The 26,876-nt window shown below is 41.4% G+C and overlaps 1 protein-coding gene across 1 annotated transcript; it reads left to right on the forward strand.

Annotated features, from left to right (window-relative positions):
* The first annotated feature begins 779 nt into the window (after positions 1–779).
* Positions 780–24,301, forward strand: LOC124616000 (DNA-directed RNA polymerase I subunit RPA12). Its single transcript, XM_047144211.1, has 3 exons — positions 780–999; positions 16,618–16,846; positions 24,030–24,301. The coding sequence occupies exons 1-3, from the start codon at positions 885–887 to the stop codon at positions 24,052–24,054; spliced, it is 369 nt and encodes a 122-aa protein (XP_047000167.1). The 5' UTR covers positions 780–884; the 3' UTR covers positions 24,055–24,301.
* The last annotated feature ends 2,575 nt before the right edge of the window (positions 24,302–26,876 follow it).

The raw sequence follows: 26,876 nt of genomic DNA on the forward strand, positions 1-26,876 counted from the left end.
CATACAAATCACTTGTGTGACCGATACTGGCATGTTCCACACCCACGAGAATCATCTCATTTTTATGACTATGGAATGAAAGCTGAATCTAATCTATTATTGCTCACGTGTCGGACTCAGTACCACATCTGCATATACTGTCAGGTCTACACTCTTTCTTGCACGTGACATGTCACTCCATCAGAACTTCTAAGCCAGGTGAGGTGGAATCACATTCTGAGCAAAATCCAAGCTCTGCTACGATAGGACTAACAGGGGATACTGAACACATGCAGAGAAGAGCAGCACGAATGGTCACAGGCATGTTTGACCCATGGAATTGTGTCATAGAGATGCTGAAAAATCTGAGCTGGCAGACTCATGAAGATAGACGTAAACACTTCCGAGAAAGACTTCGTACAGGATTTCAAGAACCAGCTTCGGATGATTATTCAAAGAATATACTACAACACCCTACTTATCGCTCACATAGGAATCGTGAGGACAATGTTAGATTAATAGCACAGAGGCATTCAAACAGTCATTCTTCTCACGCTTAGTATATGGATGGAACGGGAAGAAACCCTAATAACTGGTACACTCTGACATGCACTTCACAGTGGGTCGCAGTTTAGATGTAGTAATTTTTTGAATTTTTTTACTGTTCTAGCAGCTGCCATGACAGTGAGCTAGTAAGACGTTCCCACTTTCCAGTTGCAAAATTATGCCAGTTCGCTGGCACGTGTGGAGTTTCGGGTTTGCTTACGCATGTTTTCATTGCCCGTGGTACTCAAACTCGAAATGAGTGATGTCTTTGGAGTGAAACTATTGTGTGCATTGCACAATTGTAAACATACACAAGTGTGTGTGACGGTAGTTACTGGAACGCATAACCTATCAGAAGAATGAATTTCGTAGCAGAACCCGGATTTTGCTCAGAATGTGGTTCCATTTTACCTGACTTAGGAAGTTCTGGTGGAGTAACGTGTTACACGTGCAAAAAAGAGTATGGACCTGAAGGTAAAAATTTACATAGGCCTACTCCATATAGCAGAACTTTGTTAAGTTTAGCTTTTCGTTGTCATACGTTAAAAAAACTAATTATGGCGCGTTATAAAGGTGACACTTCTGTGTTAAGAACACGGAGATAACAGATAATATAGAAATTCAAAAGTATACATTAAAAGGACGTTACAAATGGGAAAACTCACTTCTGTATTATGAAGTTTAGAGCATGGACAGAAAATATAACAATTTAAACAGGCATATACTTTTTATATAAGAAGAATGCATAGACCATGGACCGGAAAAAATAACTATTTCAACAGACTAACGATGTATATATAAGAAGATGAGCTTTGGGGAGACATCAGAATTTTGTGTCAAGAAATGCAGTAACAGAGTAAAAGCAGTGATTTAATAAAATTTGTTTTAATTTTGTTCTTATTTCCTTCAGATTTTTAATTGTCTTGATCTCTGAAATTGACGTGTGTAGGATATTTTTGGGCTGTTATATACATTCATCATCAAGTAAAAATCAGTTTTCAACCCTTTTTTTCTCCAGATCATACAATTTACTGAAGATATCCATACTTGAGATTTTTGATTTGATATTCTCGATAAAATAACATGAGTAATTTTTAATGTATGGCTTTGGCATAACTAAAGTGAAATAAATGAACAATGCAAATACATCTTGAAATCTGTGGTTTTATTGAAACTTTCTGGCAGATTAAAACTGTGTGCCAGACTAACACTTAAACATGGGACCCTTGCTTTTTACAGGCAAGTGCTCTACCAATTGAGCTACCCAAGCATTCGTAACCTGACCTCACAGCTTTACTACCGCCAGTAACTTTCTTCTACTTTTTGACTGATGATGTGTGAATACAACACTAGAATTATCAATACTATATACAGGAACTGGTTTTACTAAAAAATTAAATCAGTAGAGTTGGAGTTGGTTGTCAATAAATTCTTCAGGCTTCTTTTAAACTGAAGTTTATTAGTAGCAGAACTTTTATGACTAGACATACTGGCAAGTTATTGAAAATGTGGGAAATACAGAAGCGTCCGATTCCACCCGCCTTCCCATGACGTCACAAATATGGCGGAAATGACCATACGCTACGACTCGAATATGGCACCTATGAGGTAATTACGTAAACATGACCACAAACACGCAAATACATTGAAAAACCAAAACACGCACACGTTTTACAAAAAACCTAATGAAACTAACACGACAGGCTTGGGAAATTGGGGTTTTTGGGTGGCGACAAAGTAAACAAATCTCCACACACATCCATACCAAACCATACAAAATGACGAAAAATATCGACAACACAAAACTCCCCAAAGTCCACTAAACAAAATATCCACTGGAATCGGACACGTCCCTTGACGTATATAGCTCAACAGCAGCTCCTGATCTCACAAATTGAAATCGAACACTTCCCTTGACCTATGTAGCTCAACATCAGTTCCCGATCCCACAGATAACACTTCCCTTGACCTATGTACCTCAAAAGCAGCTCCCGATACCGGAACACCTACAGCAACCACACATTGGAATCGAACACTTCCCTTGACCTATATAGGTCACCAGAAACTACCGATACCAAACCATAAAACCCAAAATTACAACCACTCCACAATCATCATTACCTCAAAAAACAACAAACCAACAAAATTGGAATCGAACACTTCCCTTCACCTGTTATCCTTACGACATCTACACATATAGCCGTCCCTGGTCTGAGACACTGGAACTTTAGTAAGCCTTATTTTTTCACGACACACTGAACACATCACGACTTCATCTAAAAATCCGAATAGTTGAAGAGACTTTATTAGAGACAATGCACTGTCCCCCATCATCGCCGACAACCAAAAACTGTCGACCTTGTCAGGCACATCCATACCTACCAAAGACATAAAAAAAGCAATTTGCCAAAATTCACACTTGACGAACCGAAAAAAAAATACAATAACGTTGACATAACAAAACCAAAATCGTTAACTCACTGAAAAATATTCCGCTGAAAGCACAGTCACTACCGATACCACACACGTGCAATGCTACCATGCAAATGAACTCCACATGCCAGGTAACACGCTACCCATAAACACACCACCAAAGAGCACCACCGATCACATCAAAACGACACATACAAACACGCCACTCTCACAAACTAAATTCTACACCGTCGTGACGTCACACACAACAACAGCCTTACATCACGGGTCAGAGCCGACGGATGGGATCGGACGCTTCAGTTGACCCAAAATGTGTGTTCCTGAATGATAGTAAACTTTCTTTACCAACTTTTTGTAGATTATTCTCATTTCTAGTACTGATTTCTTTAACTGAACTATTTGGTTGAAACTTACATATTAAACTTATGACAAATTTCACTAAGGAATAGTTACAGAGGGGAGCAGTAAGTGCGTCATAGCAACAGATTTCTTGTTTTAATCAAGTTGTGTCATAAATTTCCGTTCTCTACAATTTGATCTAGCACATACTCATTAATTATCCAGTTCATGTATTATTTTGTAGCACCATGTTTAAAAATCTTCTTTTCTTATCTGAGCTATTTATTTTTCATGTTTCATTTTCTCACACGGTTACATTCCAGACAGATACCTTCAGAAAATACTTCATAATTCTCAAGTTTATTCTTCATTTGTATGGCCATATTGTACATAGTTGCTTCATAAATACCGATGGAGTTTAAATCAATTTGTGTACTTCCTTGCATTAACAAATTTATCTCCTACACAAATGCTTTCCGTTTTTCAAGTTCTGAGGTTATTGATATTCACCTAATAGCATCTTTTTCAAGACACAATCCATCCCATCCAGCTGATCTAAATTCTTTGCTACCACTGACACAATTATAATTTATTGTACCTTAATTTTTTTTCTCTCCACAGCTTTAATTCCCTTTCAGAATTCCTTCTTTATTTCCTTTACTGCTTGCTAAACGTACAGATTAAATAATATGAGAAGTAGGCCACAACAGTGTTTCATTCCCTTTTCAATTACTGCTTCCCTTTCATGTTCTTCAGCTCTCGCAACAGCAGTCTGTTTTCTGTACTGGTTGTAGATAGCGTTTTGCTCTATGTATTTTACACCTGCAGCCATCAGAATTTCAAGGAGTGTATACCAGGCAGTTTAGTCAAACTCTCTCTAAATTTAGAAATGCATTAAAGATAGGTTGGCCTAATATATTTCATAGGGTTAGTATTGCCTCACGGGTTCCTGCATATTTTGGTAGCCCACCTGAACTGATCTTCCCAAAAGTTTGATTTCTTCTGCTCTTTCCACTCTTCTGTGTATACAGTGTGAAAGCTGCCTTGCCCCCCCCCCCCCCCTTTCCTCTGCCGCACACTTACACTGCTGCTGTCTGGAGCATGGCCAATAGTTCTCTTACAGCAGATGTCAGATGTTTCACCCTTACAGAACACCACGACTGACGACTTCTTCACCTCCGTGAAACTGGCAGATGAGCTGAAACAAAAAGGAACAAGTTTAGTTGGCACTCTTTGGAGATCACTCAAAGAGGTCCCTCCTGTGGGGCGAAGTGGAGACAATGCATTGTACCCAACACACTTACAAATCAGGCGACAATCTTCTCACAACATATCAAGGGAAAAAGAAAAATATCATTTCTCTGAGTAACATGCATGCTGGATTTAAGCTGACTGAGGATACTGACAATAAACTTCCAGAAACTGTGGAGTCTTATAATGAAACTAATGGTGGAGTCGATATTGTTGACCAAACGGCTAGACACAACAGCATCCAAGCTGGCATTCACTGATGGCCTATGCATGTCTTCTACAGTATTCTTGACCTTGCCATGATAAACGCTCACACAGTTTTTGAGTTACTTACCTCTAAGATATCTCACCAAGACTTTATACTCAGAGTAGCAGATGAGCTTGCTGCCCTCTAGAAACTGCAGAGAGGAGCCAATCTCCCCTTGCAGGAACTCGATACCAGTGCTGGCCAATATGGAAACAGGTGTTGTCAAATTCAGGTTTCTTGCAAACAACAAAAGGGGAATAAAAATCAAATGTAAGCTTTAAGTGCAGCAAATGTGTGTGCAAAAGCTGCCAAGCAAAAACTCTTGCCGAATGTCTAAACTGTGAGCCCATCCCAGCTTAGGCAGTTCAGACAAGTCTTTGTTCCTAAATATTTCCAAATATTTATAATTATAGACTGAAGTTATTTGCTCTTATGTTTTAGTTCCTCGGTTAAAATAAGCAAGAAAACACACACAGCTTTTCAGTCACCTGCTGCATTTTAGAATGTTTCACAAATACTCGGTACTTAATTTGTCTGTAAAAGTAAAAATATTTTTAGTACTCACATAAACAAAATGTTTTGATTCTGTTTCAACCTTTTTAAAAAGAAAAACATTATAACATTGTTTTAGTTACTTGCTTTAATGATGATTGATGAAAGTCTGTGGAATTTATTCTGGAAAATTTAAAATTTAAAAAAAGTTTGTTCCTGAAAATGTGTGTTTGACAGTATGCTATTCATTTTAGAGACCAAATTATTATTTGGTTTCACTTTGTAGTCCAACTAAACATATTGTCAACAAAGTGGCACCTAAAATACGACCCAAATACAAATAAAACAGTGGTTTCTTACCATGGGTCAAAAATGACCCACATGGTAATATTAGGGGTATGGCGAAGTCCGTTACTTCTAGTGTTAATATCAGTCTTTAATCCAAGAATCCACTTTCACAAATTAACTGTTTATCATCATGTTTTGGACATATACTGAGTGGTAACCTCTTTAAAAGTTCTGAACTGCATATAATATGCCTTTTCAACGTGTAGTAATGAAGAATTGGCTAAGAACCATTTGCTTATGTAATGAAAATTTTGTTAACGGCTCTTTCTAAAACCACATTTGATTTGCTATTTATTGCAATGTTTATATCATGTGCAGTTGACACCTTTGTTTCCTGTTGGAGAGAGACGACTTGACCTATTCTGCGGCACCTCCTGTTGCATCATTATATTCTGATTTACTTAAAAAAGGATATTGTGATTTAGGCAGGGAACCACCTGTAACTTATTGTCTAATGAGTTAGGTAAATTGGTCCAGTACGTAAAATAGCCTTCTCAAGAGCGGAGCCCTTTAGAAATCCAAACTTTTATTCTGATGGGTCAACTGATGTTTGTGGAACCACCCGCCTGCTTTGGCCCATAACATAATTGTGTTGTGTTGTGTTGTGTAATGTCACGGTGGCATGGTGTATTTGGAATGGTCTGTATTTTTAGAGGGTGTGTTGGAGTAAGTGGTGGTGCACTCTAATGTGGGATGGTTATCTTCATAAATTGTTTGTGAGCAGTGCTGGTGATTTGTTGGAATGCTTTAGTGTTGTTCATAAGATTAATATTGGAAGGGTTTGTTGTGGTTTCTTGGTAAGTTATTTTGTTATTGGCTGTCAGAGGAAATTATTTGTTTTCTGGTTTAGAATTATAAGTGTGGTCTGTTGTTTGTGGTTGGGAATTTTTTACGATTTGGATACGACAGGGAAGTTCACAAGTAGATCACTACGTGCTGGGGTTGACCGAAGTGTCCGATCCCACCCGTCGGCTTTGGCACCTGACGTAAGGCTGTTGTGGAGTGTGATATCATGACTGTGCGGAATTTAGTTTGTGAGAGTGCCGTGTTTGTAGGTGTCGTTTTGATGTGATCGGTGGTGCTCTCTGGTGGTGTGTTTATGGGTAGCGTGTTACATGACATATATGGGGTTCATTTGCCTGGTAGCATTGCACGTGTGTGGTATCGGTAGTGACTGTGCTTTCACCAGAATATTTTTCAGTGAGTTAACGATTTTGGTTTTGTTATGTCGACGTTATTGTAGTTTTTTTCTGTTCGTCGTGTGTGAATTTCGGTAAATTGCTTTTTTTATGTCTTTGGTGGGTATGGATATGACTGACAAGGTCAACAGTTTTCGGTTGTCGGTGATGATGGGGGACAGTGCGTTGTCTCTAATAAAATTTCTTCAACTATTCAGATTTTTGGATGAAGTTGTGAAGTGTTCAGTGTGTCGTGAAGAAATGAGGCTTACTAAAGTTCCGGCGTCTCGGACCACGGACGGCTATATGCAGAGATGTCGTAAGGATAACAGGTCAAGGGAAGTGTTCGATTCCAATTTTGTTGGTTTGTTGTGTTTTTTGGGATAGTGGTGATTGTGGACGTGGTTGTAGTTTTGGGTTTTATGATTTGGGTATCGGTAGTTTCTGTTGACTTACATAGCTCAAGTGAAGTGTTAGATTCCAATGTGTGGTTGTGGTTGTGGATATTGGTGTCTCAGACCAGGGGCGGCTATATGTGGAGATGTAAGGATAATAGGTCAGGGGAAGTGTTAGATTCCAATTATGTTGATTTGTTGTTTTTTGAGGTAGTGATGATTGTGGACGTGGTTGATGTTTTGGGTATTATGATTTGGTATTGGTAGTTTCTGTTGACTTATATAGGTCAAGGGAAGTGTTCGACTCCAATGTGTGGTTGTGACTGTGGGTGTTCCAGTATTGGGAATTGCTATGTTGAGCTGTATAGGTCACGGGAAGTGTTAGATTCCAATTTTTTGGGATCGAGAGCTGCTGCTGAGCTATATAGGTCAAGGGAAGTGTCCCAATTCCAGAGGATACTGTGTTTTGTGGAATTTGGGGAGTTTTGTGTTGTCAGTTTTCTTCGTCGTTTTGTGTGGTTTGGTATGATGGTGTATGTCTAAATTTGTTTTCTTTTACTTTGTCCCCACCCAAAAACCCCCAGTTTCCCACGGTTGTCCTGTAAGTTTCATTAGGTTTTTTGTGGAACACGTGTGTGTTGGTTTTTCAATGTATTTTCGTGTTCGTAGTCATGTTCACGTAATGACATCATAGGCGCCATATTAGAGTTGTAGTGTATGGTCGTTTCCGCCATATTTGTGACGTCATGGATCAAAGCAGATGGGTGGAATCGGATGCTTCAGGATTTCTGCGTGCTGCAATAGGTGATGACATGTTGACCATGACTAAATTCCTACAGTTGTTTCGTCTAATTGCCAAATATGTGCTCTCTCTCTCTCTCTCTCTCTCTCTCTCTCTCTCTCTCTCTCTCTCTCTCTCTCTCTGTGTGTGTGTGTGTGTGTGTGTGTGTGTGTGTGTGTGTGTGTGTGTGTGTGGTTTTTTTTTTAAAGATTTTGTTCGTTTGATTTTTGCGCAAGTCTTCATTATTAAGTTTGTCATGTAATGTGCGACAACATGGTCGCCATATCTTATAAACTTGAGATATGTGTGTCTACCATCTTAATGACATCATGGGTAAAAGCTGACAGGTGGTACTGCAATCTTTGATAAACCGGTTTGTACAGTGTGAAGAGGAAAAGATTACAGTATACATAGAGCTAAGATGTCAACTGTGGTAAACTTTGAAACTGTCTTCTAATCACTGTTGAGCAATACAGACTGCTATGTATGGTTCACAAATATGAAATCAAATTCTCCTCTGTTAAAGTTGTATAAATAATTCACCAACCTTTTGTCGCATGTTCCATGGACTCCTGCCCAGGCTCCAGCATATAACAAAAATTAAAATCTATTCTTATCTAGGGGAATTATTACCTTAGCTTTAGATCTTCAATAAACATTTTTGATGATATGAGCTTTTTACATTCAAACAAACAGGCCTAATCTAATAAACTGGACTCAAATCAAACCAGTCCATTAACAAAATGTTACAAATTATGATATAAGACTTATGGAAAAGACGAGAACAATATGTGAGTGTTGCTTTAAGGGACAGTGGTGCTTGTTGCATTACAGCCAGTGGCTCATCTTCAAAGATGTCACACATTCTCCCTTGTATCAGTGGTTCCATGAAAAGAGAGAAATGCAGCTTCTATATAGTCATAAAAAATACATATTTTAATGTATGGTACAACTTCTAAAACAGCTTGTACATACATTGGGTCAATGATTTACAGGTTGTGTGAGTCACTAACAATTTCATGACACTACAATGACATAAGAAACATTCCAGCTTATTGAGGCAAAGAGGACATAATAAGATAGCCAAACATGAAATAGGAAGCCAGTAGTATAGGTTACTTGAGAATGAAATCACCAGTACATTCAAAGAACTAAATGACAATGGATAAGAGAGAAATGTAAATAAATTAGGAATTAGATGGTGATAGGAAAACTTTATTGCGTGCAACAAGAAAATTAAATATAATTTGGTGAAAAAAAATAAAGATGTAAAATGTAGGTGGGAAATTTGAATAATATTGCAGAAAGCAGGAGTAAAATGAAGGTCTTTTCAGTGAAAGAATTGCCAGCAGCATGATAGAATAGGAGAATGAGGAGACTTATGTCAAAGGAATAGGTGAGCCAGTAATGCAGTTATAGTTTCAGGGCTGCAGTATAGTTTGAGGTCAAGCAAGTCCCCTCTACTTATGCAACTAACCCCTCCCATGTGTATGGAAAATGTTGAATAAAAAGTTATACAAAATCGAAGAAAGTGACATCTAAACTGTCAAATTGGTGAGCACTTGTCCTTCCCAGTCACAATTTTACTATCAGGTGTTTTAATATTGACGTGGAGGACCCATAGAACAGGGCACCATCTCCTGTTCCCCTGTCCTCTTGGGTAAATCATTGCTGCCAAGAGAGAAGGACACGGACAACCATAGCTAATCAATGGTGCTCACAGAGACTTCTGTATTGTAGTGAAATCTAAATGGATACCAATTGAATTTTGAAGAATTGCAGCTTCTGACCCACGAGAGATACCATTCTCCATCTGCTTACAAGACTATTTTACTGTCACTGATGCACCTGCATTGAGGGTCTACCACACCTACAGGAAGGACAATCTTACTGGAGTCAGGGCTAAGAGTGAGGAGGCTGTTTTTTTTCCGATGACAGATGCCATTACTCTCCTGTTCCATCTTGCCACGGCCCTATAAGCAGTTGCAGTGGAAATTCTCACACCAGTGTTTCTTCATATCTTCCACCTCATGATCCGTTGACTGCAGATATACTCACAGAGCTTTTTCGGGCACAGCCCCACTCATTTCTCCTCATGGGTCACTTAAGTGCACACAATGTGCTGTGGGGCACAGTCGCTATAAGGGACAGGCAAATGAAAACGAGACAGACAGACAATGTAATGAGCAAGATGTGGACGTTGCCTCAGGGGTCTAATTATCGAAGGCTTCGTCCGTTTCAAGTTTCTGTCTTTTGAACTCCAGTCAGATGACACACTTTACTGCAACCACAGGGTCATCTTCAGCCATTGACCATTGTTTTAGCTCCCCAACTCTTGCAAACTCATTTCATTGGAAGATGGCCACAGATTTGTGTTTCAGTGACCACCTTCCAGTGCATTTGAATAATGATAAGAAAACCAGTGGCTGTATTTGAATCCAACATCATTTATTCTTTTTAAAACATGCTACCAGTTGCAGCACCGAATGTCATCATCTTAAGGTCCCTGCATATGGAAACACACATAACATGATAGGAGAGGATGAGAGCATGGAGAATATAAATCATAGTTTGAATGAAAAGGGATAAATGACATCACAAAATTACATAATAAAAATATGGTATTGTTATCAATACAAAACAAAATTTAGCATCTAATGTATATTGCAATTCTTTTTTGCACCAATGACATAATGGACTTGAGGGGAACCCACACGTACAATGAGTTACACCAGCAAAGCAATTGCAGTCACATGTATCCTTCACCAGAACACCTACAAATATATCAATAATAAGAAACGAAACAAACTAATGACGTAGTACCAAGTGGCCAGAGTGGACAAATGCAACACAGACCTAATGAACAAACATTCACTGGAAAATTCAGACAACCCAACATGCCAACATATATTTTAATACCCCAAAAACATGAACAATGTAGAACTTGGTCTAAAACCTGGTATAGAAATAGACATGTGCTCCACTGATATTACTCTACAGCAACCCAGTCATATTCCTGAGGTCTATGACTGAAGCTTAGCAAATATGTTCTTGTGTGTGTAAAAGACTGTGGATGCATTATCTACAAAGAAACAATGAAACATATCAAAATTCCTAGTAATTATAAGAAATGTACCAGGCGTAAAACAGTGTTGTCAACACTAACAACAGTCACTGTCAATATGTACCCACAGGGTTAAGAGTAGCATACATAATATATGTTGACAACATCTCATGTTGCATTCCTCTATTTACCTGAACAGGCTATAAAGAATAACCTAGTAAAATTCAATCAGTATAACCAGTAGCCACATATGTGCAACTACACATACTGGACCATTAACTTAGAAATGCCCATCTGCAAACCCAGCAGAATAAAATCAAGAACATGTATGTATTAACACACAATAACGAGACAAAGAACTCTGAAGATTTCATAATAATGTGTCCCTGGATAATAACTTATGCAAATGTGACAAGCGTCAAGCGCATCCATATATACGCTCGACGCTTAATTCATATCTTGAAACTCTGCACACCTAAACTACACTTTAACAGTGGTACACCAGTATAACCAAACTGTGTGCCCAAAAGGCACTTCATGCAGAGAAAATCAACACTGAACCCACTCTCAGTTACTAATGAACTGCATACAACCATACATTCAAAACAAAAATAAATGTGGCAGTTGGAGGCATATAGCGTTACATCAACCATAGCAAATTGATAACCGAACAATGCACAGACAAACACAAAGTAATGAAAGGGCAAATGAATTACATGCTCACACCCCTTAAAAACAGGAAGTGTTTGTTAATTATCCAGACCAAACAATCCACACAACCATTAAAAACAAAAACATTAAAAAAACTCTAAAACTAAATACACATTCACATTGGGAATCCTTGGGTGATTTTTTGTGTGCCGTTCGTTACTGTGCAGATGTTCAAATGTTTTGTCATGCTGTGTTTTTAGTATATATATATATATATGTGTTTTCTATAACGTGCCATTCCCAGTGTGAATATTTATTTAGTTTTACAGTTTTTTAATGTTTAATGGTTGTGTGGACCATTTGGTCTGGATAATTATCAAACACTTCCTGTTTTTAAGGGAATGTAAGCATGTCATTTGTTTGCCCTTTCATTACTCTGTGTTTGTTTGTGCAGTGTTCGGTTATCACTTTGTTGTGATTGATGTAATGCTGTATAATGAATGACTTCAACTGCCACTTTTATTTTTGTTCTGAATGTATGGTTGTACCCAAGTTAGTAGTAATTGGGAGTGGGTTCAGTGTTTATTTTCTCTGCACAAAGCACCTTTAGGGCGCACAGTTTGCTTATGCGGATGTACTCCTACAACAGTTTTGGTGTGCAGAGTTTTAAGATATGAATTACACTTCTAGGACGTACATGGATGTGCTTGACATTTGTCATGTTCCCATTATTTTGGAATCTTCAGAGTTCTTTGTCTCATCAGTGGAGCTGTTGCCTATTCCATTCCCCAGTCAGGCAACTACCTCAGACAATGGCCTATTCCTTGACAGAACAAAGTGTGTCACTTGACAGTTGGAGCCAGGCATGCAGCTTTACAGAAAATCTTCATGACTTCAGGTCTGAGACATCACAGGCAAGGTGAGAAATAAAAGGACAAAGGAGGAACTTCTGGAAGGAATTTGCAACTTCAGATAATGTGTCCACTTCCATTGCAGAAGTTTGGGAATCAGTAAGGTACACCTCCCTGTATTGCAGGAGTTCCCAGATTTGTCCTCTGATGGAGCATGTTGAGAGCCCCATTACTTTCATCGGACAGTTTGTTTTGAAGGTTAATAACATTTTCAAAAAAACAGGAAATCTTGTTTTATTCTATGATTACCCCAATTTTAAATCATAACTGATAAAACAGAAATCATTATGAAATTTAACAATGTTGTCAGTATTTTCAAAAGTCTTAGAAATTAATCAATGTGGTGTTAAGTTATTTGCAGGGCACTTATTCACTTCCTGCAAAACAGCAGGGTTCTGCACAACAACAGTTTGGGAAATGCTGCCTTGTGGCCTTGTTAAGAAATTGAGTCTTAGTAGATGAGCCTAAAGGTGTGGCTCGGGTTTCAGCAGAACACTTCTTTACCCTCACTGTGTCATGCAGACGAACTCCAGATATTCTGTAGGACTCTGGGCATGAGGCAGCTCCATTTCTTCCCATGTAATGAGGTCTACAGTCATCCATTCTTCATATGGGGGAATCAAAATCATCTTGTCTGTAGCCAGAGGCACTACTCCAGGACCACATCAGATTTTTTATGCTATGCTCCGCTAGCTGACCCCAGAGTCAGTCGTGTTTCAATCAGATATGGTTTGCTAGACGGTCCCCACCACTTGGAAGAAGGGAGTATTAATTACATAATGGAAACCAAGCAAGACCCATAACAACCCTAACAGTTACTGGAGTGTAGCCCTTACCAGCTGTATGGGGTACGCTCTCAAGGTCACAGTCAACTGCTACCGTGTATGGCTCCTCTAATCATGAGATCTCCTGTGCCAATCCCAGAGCGGTTTCAGGTGCTACCATGCTGCCCTTGACAACTTGATTCTACTGCAGACAGTGGTACAAGACCCTTCTTAAGCTGAAACCATTTGGTCGGTGCGATTTTTGATCGTGGAAAAGCACATGACACCACTTTGGGTACAGTATCCTTTGCAACTTCATGAACAGGTGCTGCATGAATGTCTGCTGCTTCATGAGAATTGGGTCCCCCAACGCAATGTACTCAGTGTCCACTGTTGGCAGGTGCTATCACTGGCATCTCATAGGCATTCAGGAACTCTGTTAAATGCTCTTTGTTTGTGGATGACTTCGTGATCTTCTACTGTTATTCCAATCTTACAGTGGTGAGGCAACTGTAGCTCACCATCAGAAGGCTGGAAACTTTGGTCAATAAACTGGGTTTGAGGTTCTCACCAGAGAACAATACTTGTATCAATTTTAACCCTGCTTATCAAAGTTTTAACCTGTCAGAACTCATGGTAGGGAACAATTGATTTCAGTCATATGGACAATGTACACCTTTTGAGCCTACTATCTGGCACAAAATGAACCTGGCTTCTGCACCAGACAGACCTGCAAAAAAAAAAAAAAAAATTTGAAATGCCTCAGTGGAAAGGTGTGAGCAGCAGACAGGTCCTGCCTCTTATAGTTTCATAGAGCATTTTCAGATTACAATAAGATCATGGCAGCATGGTTTATGGAGTAACACTTACTACCTAACTCAAAATGTTAAGATGCTGTCCGCCATGAGGTCATTTGAATACCACCTGGAGCCTTTTGGACTAGCGTAGTTCATAGTCTGTGTGCAGAGGCTGGTGAACCACCACTCCGGTTTAGCAGCACCTCCTTCTGGCTCGATAGTCCCTGAAAATCTTAGCATTGTCATTGTTATTGTCATTAGCATTTACTGCTATCCACCCTCAGTTTGAGTAGCTGTTTTGGGACTGGCCCCATGCAACCAAGCCAATTGGGATATGTGCTACCAAATGCCTCAAAGACCTGATTATATTAGACATTTGAATATGCAGCCAGGGTTGGACCAAATCCCCACCTTGGTGTCTTCAGAGGCCCAAAGTGATTTTAAGCTTGATGCAGTATAAGAAAATGTGTACTCCAGATCATGGTTATGCAAACCTGTTTTCTTCAGTTTTAACTATGTGCTACAGTTTTATCGTTGTGTACACAAATGCCTCCCAGCAAAGGAATGCATTCCATTTGTCAGCTGTTTTCTGTGATAGGTTTTTCCAAATATGCCTTCTATAACACTTTACGAATTATGATGTAAGGTTGTATGGCATTGTGACAGCACTAGAGCGGATTCAGACACATCACAGTACAAAGTTTCTTGTCTGCCCTGAATCACTCAGTGCACTACAAGCGGTCATCACATGTACCCAGTAGACAGTTGATTTGGATCATCCATGACGCCTTCACTGCAGGTCCAACACCAAGGCAAGATGGTGATCTTTCGCTGGGTATCTGGACATACAAGAATACGGGGAAGTGCCACATCTTACAAAGAAGCCAAAGATGCATGTAGAGGTAGTGTACATTGATGTGTCATTCTCTTGCACACGGTCTTCTCATTGCTTGACAGAAGAATCATGCGTCAGTGGGAAACCGAATGGTTGGAAGTGGTGAACAACAAACTATGGTCACTCAAATGAATCGTGCAGGCATGGCAGATTTAACGCCAACCGCACCAATGGATGGAAATGCTGCTTACCAGGCAGTGCATAGGACCTAGTCCCCGAACACACAGTTTTCTGCTCCGGCGGAAGGATCTACCATTTTGTGAAGTTTGTGCCGCTTTCGGTTCAGCATGTTTTGGCTGTGTATGTTTTATGTACTGACATAAGGAGCAACTCTCAGTTGGGCTGGAGATCTGCCCACATCCTCAACGACTCTGAAAACAATGTAATGCAAGTTTTGAAATTTTGTGGACTGTCAGGTCTTGTCTCTTAAAGTGCTGGAGAAGGAAGGTCAGTGTGCTCTAAATGGATAGCTTTCCCTGGCAGTTTGGTATTTTTATTACTCAATTTTGTGTGTCATACTTTAGTGCCTCATGATGGTGGTTTTTATAACTGATAGATGGACGTCCATATGTTATAAGCAACTCCACCCATGTAGTCAACCTGAGACCCCCAACCCACACTCCCAGGCGATTGGCACACTGACACTTCATAAGAGTGGTGATGACCATCCTGTTGAGTACCCACATGATCCTTCCTTTTTAATCTTCCCGGCCTAGTTCCCTTTCCTCCCCAAGGGAGGGACTATTAGTTCTAAAAGTTAGGGTGCAATTTTACTTTTTATATGTATTATAGGGGGTCTGTGCATTTAGCACCCCCCCCTTCCCCCCAGAAGTAAGCACTGGCCAGAAATTCTGTCTCATAATTTATTAGTTTTCTCAACTGAAAGTTTCTTTGATAAAGTTGGGTTTTCTCACACATACCTTTCATGGGAACTGTCACTGGTAGAGCTCTCTCTCTCTCTCTCTCTCTCTCTCTCTCTCTCTCTCTCTCTCTCTCTCTCTCTCTCTCTCTCGTTGACCTTGGGCCATCTCCCCCCACCCCCTGCAATAGATGTCAACAGAGTGGATGATTAACTCCAAGAATTTTTGGGCTTGCAGCTTGATGATGTCAAGATCTTCCCACAATATTTTAGCTCACAACCATTCAGCCATCTTAAAACAGATTCAGTGAAAATGAAAATGCACCTGAAGATAGCCGAATTGTTGTCAGTTGAAATATCATGTCAGGAAGTTGATGTCATCCAACTGCAAGCCCAAAACCTCACAGAATACTCTATACATCAAGAAAACTCCATAGACGATGGTCATGAATATAATGCCACTGTTTCCCCTACCACAGTTAACAAGAGGGTGAAAGTTCCCATTTTCTTTGTAGCTTTACCACAACCAACGATTAATTCTTGTCACTAATATATTTCTTTTTACTTAATAATTCATTGTTATTTCTGTATTGTGTGATTACGAGAGCTTAGTAAATTTAACTTTGTTAATAGTGTACCACTCATGTCTTTTAGATTGTAGAATTTTCTAGGCATTCTTTCTTTCAGTTTTTGGTGCAATGGAAACATCATACATAGTACACTTCAATAATCTTGATGATTATGCAGCAGTAAAGGCTAAAAAGAAAGAACAAAAAATGCAAGATGATGAAGCAGCTGGTCCAGTTGTAGAGCGAAAGTGCCCAAAATGTAACAATGATAAAATGTCATATACCACTTTGCAGCTTCGATCTGCGGATGAAGGGCAAACAATTTTTTTCACCTGCACAAAATGCAAGTGAGTATTACAGTTGTGCAGTGTGATGAATCAGTCTCTTTCATCCTACCAACTCTAGTATCAGTACTTTAACCTGCAAAGGCTAAGAGGTTTGTAAAGTGAGTGCACGTCCATATATGCTTCCCAGGAGTGTGTTGTCTCTGTGCCGGCCGGAGTGGCCGCGCGGTTATAGGTGCTACAGTCTGGAGCCGAGCGACCGCTACAGTCGCAGGTTCGAATCCTACCTCGGGCATGGATGTGTGTGATGTCCTTAGGTTAGTTAGGTTTAATTAGTTCTAAGTTCTAGGCGACTGATGACCTCAGAAGTTAAGTCGCATAGTGCTCAGAGCCATTTGTTGTGTCTGTTGCCATATTAACTTTATATTCAAGTTAAGGAAAGAATTTGATTTGTTTCCAGAATGAGATTTTCACTCTGCAGCGGAGTGTGCGCTGATATGAAACTTCATGGCAGATTAAAACTGTGTGCCCGACCGAGACTCGAACTCGGGACCTTTGCCTTTCACGGGCAAGTGCTCTACCAACTGAGCTACCGAAGAACGACTCACGCCCGGTACTCACAGCTTTACTTCTGCCAGTACCTCGTCTCCTACCTTCCAAACTGTACAGAAGCTCTCCTGCGAACCTTGCAGAACTAGCACTCCTGAAAGAAAGGATATTGCGGAGACATGGCTTAGCCACAGCCTGGGGGATGTTTCCAGAATGAGATTTGGAAGGTAGGAGACGAGGTACTGGCAGAAGTAAAGCTGTGAGTACCGTGCGTGAGTCGTGCTTTGGTAGCTCAGTTGGTAGAGCACTTGCCCGCGAAAGGCAAAGGTCCCGAGTTCGAGTCTCGTTCGGGCACACAGTTTTAATCTGCCAGGAAGTTTCATATCAGCGCACACTCCGCTGCAGAGTGAAAATCTCATTCTGGAAACATCCCCCAGGCTGTGGCTAAGCCATGTCTCCGCAATATCCTTTCTTTCAGGAGTGCTAGTTCTGCAAGGTTCGCAGGAGAGCTTCTGTAAAGTTTGGAAGGTAGGAGACGAGGTACTGGCAGAAGTAAAGCTGGGAGTACCGGGCGTGAGTCGTGCTTCGGTAGCTCAGTTGGTAGAGCACTTGCCCGCGAAAGGCAAAGGTCCCGAGTTCGAGTCTCGGTCGGGCACACAGTTTTAATCTGCCAGGAAGTTTCATATCAGCGCACACTCCGCTGCAGAGTGAAAATCTCATTCTGGAAACATCCCCCAGGCTGTGGCTAAGCCATGTCTCCGCAATATCCTTTCTTTCAGGAGTGCTAGTTCTGCAAGGTTCGCAGGAGAGCTTCTGTAAAGTATGGAAGGTAGGAGACGAGGTACTGGCAGAAGTACAGCTGTGAGTACCGGGCGTGAGTCGTGCTTCGGTAGCTCAGTTGGTAGAGCACTTGCCCGCGAAAGGCAAAGGTCCCGAGTTCGAGTCTCGGTCGGGCACACAGTTTTAATCTGCCAGGAAGTTTCATATCAGCGCGCACTCCGCTGCAGAGTGAAAATCTCATTCTGGAAACATCCCCCAGGCTGTGGCTAAGCCATGTCTCCGCGATATCCTTTCTTTCAGGAGTGCTAGTTCTGCTAGGTTCGCAGGAGAGCTTCTGTAAAGTTTGGAAGGTAGGAGACGAGGTACTGGCAGAAGTAAAGCTGTGAGTACCGGGCGTGAGTCATGCTTCGGTAGCTCAGTTGGTAGAGCACTTGCCCGTGAAAGGCAAAGGTCCCGAGTTCGACTCTCGGTCGGGCACACAGTTTTAATCTGCCAGGAAGTTTCATATCAGCGCACACTCCGCTGCAGAGTGAAAATCTCATTCTGGAAACATCCCCCAGGCTGTGGCTAAGCCATGTCTCCGCAATATCCTTTCTTTCAGGAGTGCTAGTTCTGCAAGGTTCGCAGGAGAGCTTCTGTAAAGTTTGGAAGGTAGGAGACGAGGTACTGGCAGAAGTAAAGCTGTGAGTACCGGGCGTGAGTCGTTCTTCGGTAGCTCAGTTGGTAGATCACTTGCCCGCGATAGGCAAAGGTCCCGAGCTCGAGTCTCGGTCGGGCACACAGTTTTAATCTGCCAGGAAGTTTCATATCAGCACACACTCCGCTGCAGAGTGAAAATCTCATTCTGGAAACATCCGCCAGGCTGTGGCTAAGCCATGTCTCCGCAATATCCTTTCTTTCAGGAGTGCTAGTTCTGCTAGGTTCGCAGGAGAGCTTCTGTAAAGTTTGGAAGGTAGGAGACGAGGTACTGGCAGAAGTAAAGCTGTGAGTACCGGGCATGAGTCGTGCTTCGGTAGCTCAGTTGGTAGAGCACTTGCCCGCGAAAGGCAAAGGTCCCGAGTTCGAGTCTCGGTCGGGCACACAGTTTTAATCTGCCAGGAAGTTTCATATCAGCGCACACTCCGCTGCAGAGTGAAAATCTCATTCTGGAAACATCCCCCAGGCTGTGGCTAAGCCATGTCTCCGCAATATCCTTTCTTTCAGGAGTGCTAGTTCTGCAAGGTTCGCAGGAGAGCTTCTGTAAAGTTTGGAAGGTAGGAGACGAGGTACTGGCAGAAGTAAAGCTGTGAGTACCGGGCGTGAGTCGTGCTTCGGTAGCTCAGTTGGTAGAGCACTTGCCCGCGAAAGGCAAAGGTCCCGAGTTCGAGTCTCGGTCGGGCACACAGTTTTAATCTGCCAGGAAGTTTCATATCAGCGCGCACTCCGCTGCAGAGTGAAAATCTCATTCTGGAAACATCCCCCAGGCTGTGGCTAAGCCATGTCTCCGCGATATCCTTTCTTTCAGGAGTGCTAGTTCTGCTAGGTTCGCAGGAGAGCTTCTGTAAAGTTTGGAAGGTAGGAGACGAGGTACTGGCAGAAGTAAAGCTGTGAGTACCGGGCGTGAGTCATGCTTCGGTAGCTCAGTTGGTAGAGCACTTGCCCGTGAAAGGCAAAGGTCCCGAGTTCGACTCTCGGTCGGGCACACAGTTTTAATCTGCCAGGAAGTTTCATATCAGCGCACACTCCGCTGCAGAGTGAAAATCTCATTCTGGAAACATCCCCCAGGCTGTGGCTAAGCCATGTCTCCGCAATATCCTTTCTTTCAGGAGTGCTAGTTCTGCAAGGTTCGCAGGAGAGCTTCTGTAAAGTTTGGAAGGTAGGAGACGAGGTACTGGCAGAAGTAAAGCTGTGAGTACCGGGCGTGAGTCGTTCTTCGGTAGCTCAGTTGGTAGATCACTTGCCCGCGATAGGCAAAGGTCCCGAGCTCGAGTCTCGGTCGGGCACACAGTTTTAATCTGCCAGGAAGTTTCATATCAGCACACACTCCGCTGCAGAGTGAAAATCTCATTCTGGAAACATCCGCCAGGCTGTGGCTAAGCCATGTCTCCGCAATATCCTTTCTTTCAGGAGTGCTAGTTCTGCTAGGTTCGCAGGAGAGCTTCTGTAAAGTTTGGAAGGTAGGAGACGAGGTACTGGCAGAAGTAAAGCTGTGAGTACCGGGCATGAGTCGTGCTTCGGTAGCTCAGTTGGTAGAGCACTTGCCCGCGAAAGGCAAAGGTCCCGAGTTCGAGTCTCGGTCGGGCACACAGTTTTAATCTGCCAGGAAGTTTCATATCAGCGCACACTCCGCTGCAGAGTGAAAATCTCATTCTGGAAACATCCCCCAGGCTGTGGCTAAGCCATGTCTCCGCAATATCCTTTCTTTCAGGAGTGCTAGTTCTGCAAGGTTCGCAGGAGAGCTTCTGTAAAGTTTGGAAGGTAGGAGACGAGGTACTGGCAGAAGTAAAGCTGTGAGTACCGGGCGTGAGTCGTGCTTCGGTAGCTCAGTTGGTAGAGCACTTGCCCGCGAAAGGCAAAGGGCCCAAGTTCGAGTCTCGGTCGGGCACACAGTTTTAATCTGCCAGGAAGTTTCATATCAGCGCACACTCCGCTGCAGAGTGAAAATCTCATTCTGGAAACATCCCCCAGGCTGTGGCTAAGCCATGTCTCCGCAATATCCTTTCTTTCAGGAGTGCTAGTTCTGCAAGGTTCGCAGGAGAGCTTCTGTAGAGTTTGGAAGGTAGGAGACGAGGTACTGGCAGAAGTAAAGCTGTGAGTACCGGGCGTGAGTCGTGCTTCGGTAGCTCAGTTGGTAGAGCACTTGCCCGCGAAAGACAAAGGTCCCGAGTTCGAGTCTCGGTCGGGCACACAGTTTTAATCTGCCAGGAAGTTTCATATCAGCGCACACTCCGCTGCAGAGTGAAAATCTCATTCTGGAAACATCCCCCAGGCTGTGGCTAAGCCATGTCTCCGCAATATCCTTTCTTTCAGGAGTGTTAGTTCTGCAAGGTTCGCAGGAGAGCTTCTGTAAAGTTTGGAAGGTAGGAGACGAGGTACTGGCAGAAGTGAAGCTGTGAGTACCGGGCGTGAGTCGTGCTTCGGTAGCTCAGTTGGTAGAGCACTTGCCCGCGAAAGGCAAAGGTCCCGAGTTCGAGTCTCGGTCGGGCACACAGTTTTAATCTGCCAGGAAGTTTCATATCAGCGCACACTCCGCTGCAGAGTGAAAATCTCATTCTGGAAACATCCCCCAGGCTGTGGCTAAGCCATGTCTCCGCAATATCCTTTCTTTCAGGAGTGCTAGTTCTGCAAGGTTCGCAGGAGAGCTTCTGTAAAGTTTGGAAGGTAGGAGACGAGGTACTGGCAGAAGTAAAGCTGGGAGTACCGGGCGTGAGTTGTGCTTCGGTAGCTCAGTTGGTAGAGCACTTGCCCGCGAAAGGCAAAGGTCCCGAGTTCGAGTCTCGGTCGGGCACACAGTTTTAATCTGCCAGGAAGTTTCATATCAGCGCACACTCCGCTGCAGAGTGAAAATCTCATTCTGGAAACATCCCTCAGGCTGTGGCTAAGCCATGTCTCCGCAATATCCTTTCTTTCAGGAGTGCTAGTTCTGCAAGGTTCGCAGGAGAGCTTCTGTAAAGTTTGGAAGGTAGGAGACGAGGTACTGGCAGAAGTAAAGCTGTGAGTACCGGGCGTGAGTCGTGCTTCGGTAGCTCAGTTGGTAGAGCACTTGCCCGCGAAAGGCAAAGGTCCCGAGTTCGAGTCTCGGTCGGGCACACAGTTTTAATCTGCCAGGAAGTTTCATATCAGCGCACACTCCGCTGCAGAGTGAAAATCTCATTCTGGAAACATCCCCCAGGCTGTGGCTAAGCCATGTATCCGCAATATCCGTTCTTTCAGGAGTGCTAGTTCTGCAAGGTTCGCAGGAGAGCTTCTGTAAAGTTTGGAAGGTAGGAGACGAGGTACTGGCAGAAGTAAAGCTGTGAGTACCGGGCGTGAGTCGTGCTTCGGTAGCTCAGTTGGTAGAGCACTTGCCCGCGAAAGGCAAAGTTCCCGAGTTCGAGTCTCGGTCGGGCACACAGTTTTAATCTGCCAGGAAGCTTCATATCAGCGCACACTCCGCTGCAGAGTGAAAATCTCATTCTGGAAACATCCCCCAGGCTGTGGCTAAGCCATGTCTCCGCAATATCCTTTCTTTCAGGAGTGCTAGTTCTGCAAGGTTCGCAGGAGAGCTTCTGTAAAGTTTGGAAGGTAGGAGACGAGGTACTGGCAGAAGTAAAGCTGTGAGTACCGGGCGTGAGTCGTGCTTCGGTAGCTCAGTTGGTAGAGCACTTGCCCGCGAAAGGCAAAGGTCCCGAGTTCGAGTCTCGGTCGGGCACATAGTTTTAATCTGCCAGGAAGTTTCAATTTGATTTGTGTATATCAAATGTTAGATGTAAGTCAGAGTCCTAAAGAATGTAGCTGGATGTTGACTGTTCATGATCACTTCAGTTAACTTCAAGGGAATCCAGCGGAATATATAAAACATGAGCTGAATATGAATCTATTTACCAGAATGTTTCAAAGCAGTGTGAACATACTATCAGCAATTTTAAGGAGCATACAATCAACTGTGTACATGAGCTTTCAGTGCTTGATATAAATGTAACATTAAAGGTGCTTGCTATTTTGGGTGTGTTGGGTTAAAATTAGCAATTATCTCTAAACTATATGGTTGGAAATCATAAATTTTAATAGCTTTTTAAAATATCTGTAATTTGCCTAACATCTTAGACCAATTTTGTTGTGCAATATCAGTAGGTTACATATATTATAGGAAGGAAACATCTGCATTTGAGAAGCCAACAACTTTCAGAATGTGAATTTTGCTTAATATTATGTTGGTGATTACTGAGTATAATTAGGGTTGATAATGAGCTCACATTGTAAAGATGTCACAGTTACACACACACACACACACACACACACACACACACACACACACACACACACAGAGAGAGAGAGAGAGAGAGAGAGAGAGAGAGAGAGAGAGAACGACAGTTAGCATTTTGCGCTCATGTGTGTGTGTGTGTGTGTGTGTGTGTGTGTGTGTGTGTGTTTTGTGAGCCTGACTTTCTCTGTAACTCCTCATCCCTACATCTGAGAAAAATGGTAGGTACATCCAGTTATCTCTGGGTTACCAAACAGTTGGTGAAGTTTTGACCTGTTGACTAATATGTGTTAAAAGTGCATGGGAAGCATATGGAAAAATTCATTTGTAACACATGAACATTTAGTTTCTCATATCTCTTATCATATGCAGTAACTTTTATTCCCCTATTTCTTTCATTTGTTCTGTAAAGGAGTCACCATTCTGCTCCTTTAACTTTGGCTGCTAAACATATTACAGTACACATGATAGTTATCTTCCCTTATTTCATTGAATGAATCACATCAAATTCTCTAGTATATTGAATATTGTGCATACTGTTTCATATCTATGGAAGTAAGGAATATGTCAAGCAACGTAACGTAGTACAGTAAGAGAAAATATTACAAGTACAAGATGCAAATAACATACAAAGATCCTCCCATGAACTTTCATTCACATGTTGAGTGAAAGTATCGCAGTTCAGTCTTGAACAAAAAGAAGAATAGTTGACTACTAAAAATGAACGGTTTTGGGTTTTATCAGTAAAACACAGTATTTGAGTCACTGCAGAAAAGTCTCGTGGGGAAACATTGGTAATAAGGAATATCTTTAGTAAAGAAAGCTTAACTTTATCAGTTGTAGTTGCTGTTGAATTTAGTGAATTACTGCACAGTGCCGGTTTAGAAATGTTTTATTGTTTTTTTATACATTGTCTTTTTATTTCTGCATACAATGTTGTAAAGTTGCTAATTTGAAATTTCACTTTTTTTTCAGATACAAAGAAACAGAAAATTCTTAGTCTCACAAATGTGTTATTACAGCAGACTCACCCTTTAACTGTGTGGAGCTGGAAGAAATTATTTTCTAAAAACGTTGCACAATAAAGTTTTGTGCTATTGTAACATTCCAGAACATTATAAAATAGTACCTGACTCAGTGTGTGAATTGCCAAAGACTGTTCACTCAATAAGCAATTATCTTATAAGTGTGGCATACTAATGCCGTTGTAGAAGTCTTATTAAAAATGGATGTGTTTCAGAATGAGAGAACCTGTTCCTGCATTTATTAATTTGCCTTTCAAAACTTTTTCCTTCACCATCTGAACAAAATTGGTAGAAAACAAAACAGTGTTGACATTCATTTAAAAAGCCAGGAATACAGCAATACTGGAGGTAAGAATCCTGTTTGCCCCTCACCTCAGGCATTACAAAGTTTGACTCTAGTTCAGATTGCATGCTAAATGAAAGGCTGCATGAGAAGTTCAGTGAACATAGAAGATGAGAGGCACATCCCAGCTATATCTAATACTATTAACATTAATGCTCAAACTAATGTGTTTGGAACCATAAATATTGTTTCCTACTTTGTTTATATATTATTCTGCAGACTCATGTACAGGAGCAACCATCAAAATTATTCCAAAAGCTTTTTTCTGTTGCCAGAACATTGCCATGTTGCCCACGTATAACCTTTCAATGCCATGGATGAGAAAACTTGTTGAAAGAAAATTTTACATGTGTTACAGTCACAGTAACTTTCCTTTCTAATGTGCTTGTCATCATGGCAGTACTGTCAAAATGACAAGTTCAGTCATTTTTTGTTCACTCTTGTGAGTCGTGTACCACCTGCTGTTGATTCATCATCATTTGAGTTTCAAATCTAATGTAAGTTAGCACCAATCACACTATTGTTATTTTTTAGTTTCATTAGCGTACAAGTACATACAAAGATGTGTTGCAATATTCAGAAGACACCTTTGATGTTTTAAAGTATACAAGTGGCCAAGTCAGAAACATCGTTTATCTAAGAGTTATTTGTGTTTACCCTATACAAAACAAAATTATTTGCTCTCAGCAGGATGTGACACAATTACTGAAAAAATTAATAGCAAGTAATTGACCTTTTAGCTATGCAGAATGTGGAAACAAGATTGTTCAAACAAACCAGGAGAGTTATTTGACAAGTAAATAAAAAAAAAAAAAGCAGAAAACTTACATAAGCACTGACTTTGAATTCAAGTAACTTCCATCCCACTGTCTGTTTAATTAACAGTATCGTACGAAAAACAAACATTAATGCACATATTTTAACTGTAGGCTTTCAGATGTTCTTCTCATATTTAGTTTTGACACGCTTGCTCAAAAAAGAAAATAGATGCTATTGGGGTGCTAGCCAAAACACATGAATAGTTAACCCTTCTTATGTGTCAAACATTGAAAATGTGTTTAGACCACCCCCACCTCCACAGTCACATCTCAAAACAGGTTTTTATCGTTTCTGAAAATACTGACTACAGTATTTCTGCTGACATACAAAAATTCAGATGATCAAATTATAAAATAACACCTTATGTGGTTTGAGTGCAGCATAATTTTAGAGAAGTCTTCAGATATCACAAAATTAATACCTTGGTGAAAATCTTGTGTTACTTTCACTTCATATCATGTATTTCTTCTAAATGAAGTTTGCTTGATAGTAAAATATGTTAGCAATGCTACTATGCAGCTGTTTGTGACTGAATATCACACCAGAAAATTGTAGAGCCATTGAAATTCATGCTACTGAAGCTGTGGTAACTCACAGTATGGAAACATGAGATGCCACTTCCAGAACAAGTGTATTTAATTTCAATACCGTACAGCATGAAACCATGAGGGTCACTCCAAAAGAAATGCGAACTATTTTTGTAAAAAAACATTTTTCATTCTGCAGGTGTGAAAGTCTAATAGTGTGTAGATACATCCTTCCCACTTGTTTTCAAACTTAGTTCAACCTGTTCCCGTGAGTGGCGCCATCACAGCATGTCTTAAAGATGGATGCTACACTTGACATCCGCCAGAAGCAATGTGTTGTCATAGAATTCCTGTGCTGTGAAAGCGAGACAGTGGGAAACATCCAGAAGAGGTTGAAAAAGGTGTATGGAGATGCTGCAGTCGATTGTGTTACAGTTAGTCGGTAGGCAAGGAGGTTACATGATGAAAGCGGGCAAGGCAATATTGAGGATTGTCCTCGCAACGGCAGGCCTCGTACTGCACACACTCTAGACAATGTGCAGAGAGTTTACGAATTGGTGACTGCTGACAGACGCATCACAGTGAGCGAATTGTCATGCTACATTGGGATAGGGGAAGGAAGTGTTTGCAGAATACTGAAAGTGTTGGCATTAAAAATGGTTTGTGCCAGGTGGGTTCCCAGGATGTTGATAGTGGCTCACAAAGAAACTAGAAAAACGGTATGCAGCAAATTTTTGGAACTGTACGAGAGTGGTGGAGATGAATTTCTTGGAAGAATTGTGACAGGTGATGAAACATGGCTCCATCATTTTTCACCTGAGATGAAGAGGCAGTCAGTGGAATGGCATCATGCAAATTCACCGAAGAAAAAAAAAATTCAAATACACACCTTCTGCTGGAAAAGTTATGGCTACGGTGTTTTTCAATTCTGAAGGACTCTTGCTTGTGGACATCATGCCAAGTGGAACCACCATAAATTCTGATGCATATGTGACAACACAGAAGAAACTTCAGACTCGACTGAGTCGTGTTCGACCACATCAGCAAAAGCAGGATGTTTTGCTGTTGCACGACAATGCACGGCCACATGTCAGTCAAAAAACAATGG

Source organism: Schistocerca americana, chromosome 5 (assembly GCF_021461395.2).
Source record: "Schistocerca americana isolate TAMUIC-IGC-003095 chromosome 5, iqSchAmer2.1, whole genome shotgun sequence".
In the NCBI taxonomy this organism is placed as follows: domain Eukaryota; kingdom Metazoa; phylum Arthropoda; class Insecta; order Orthoptera; family Acrididae; genus Schistocerca; species Schistocerca americana.

Coding starts and splice junctions, on each gene's coding strand:
- LOC124616000 (XM_047144211.1), top strand. CDS start 885: ATGAATTTCGTAGCAGAACCCGGATTTTGCTCAGAATGTGGTTCCATT. Junction 1,000..16,617: donor AAAAGAGTATGGACCTGAAG/GTAAAAATTTAC, acceptor TCTTTCTTTCAG/TTTTTGGTGCAATGGAAACA. Junction 16,847..24,029: donor TTCACCTGCACAAAATGCAA/GTGAGTATTACA, acceptor CTTTTTTTTCAG/ATACAAAGAAACAGAAAATT.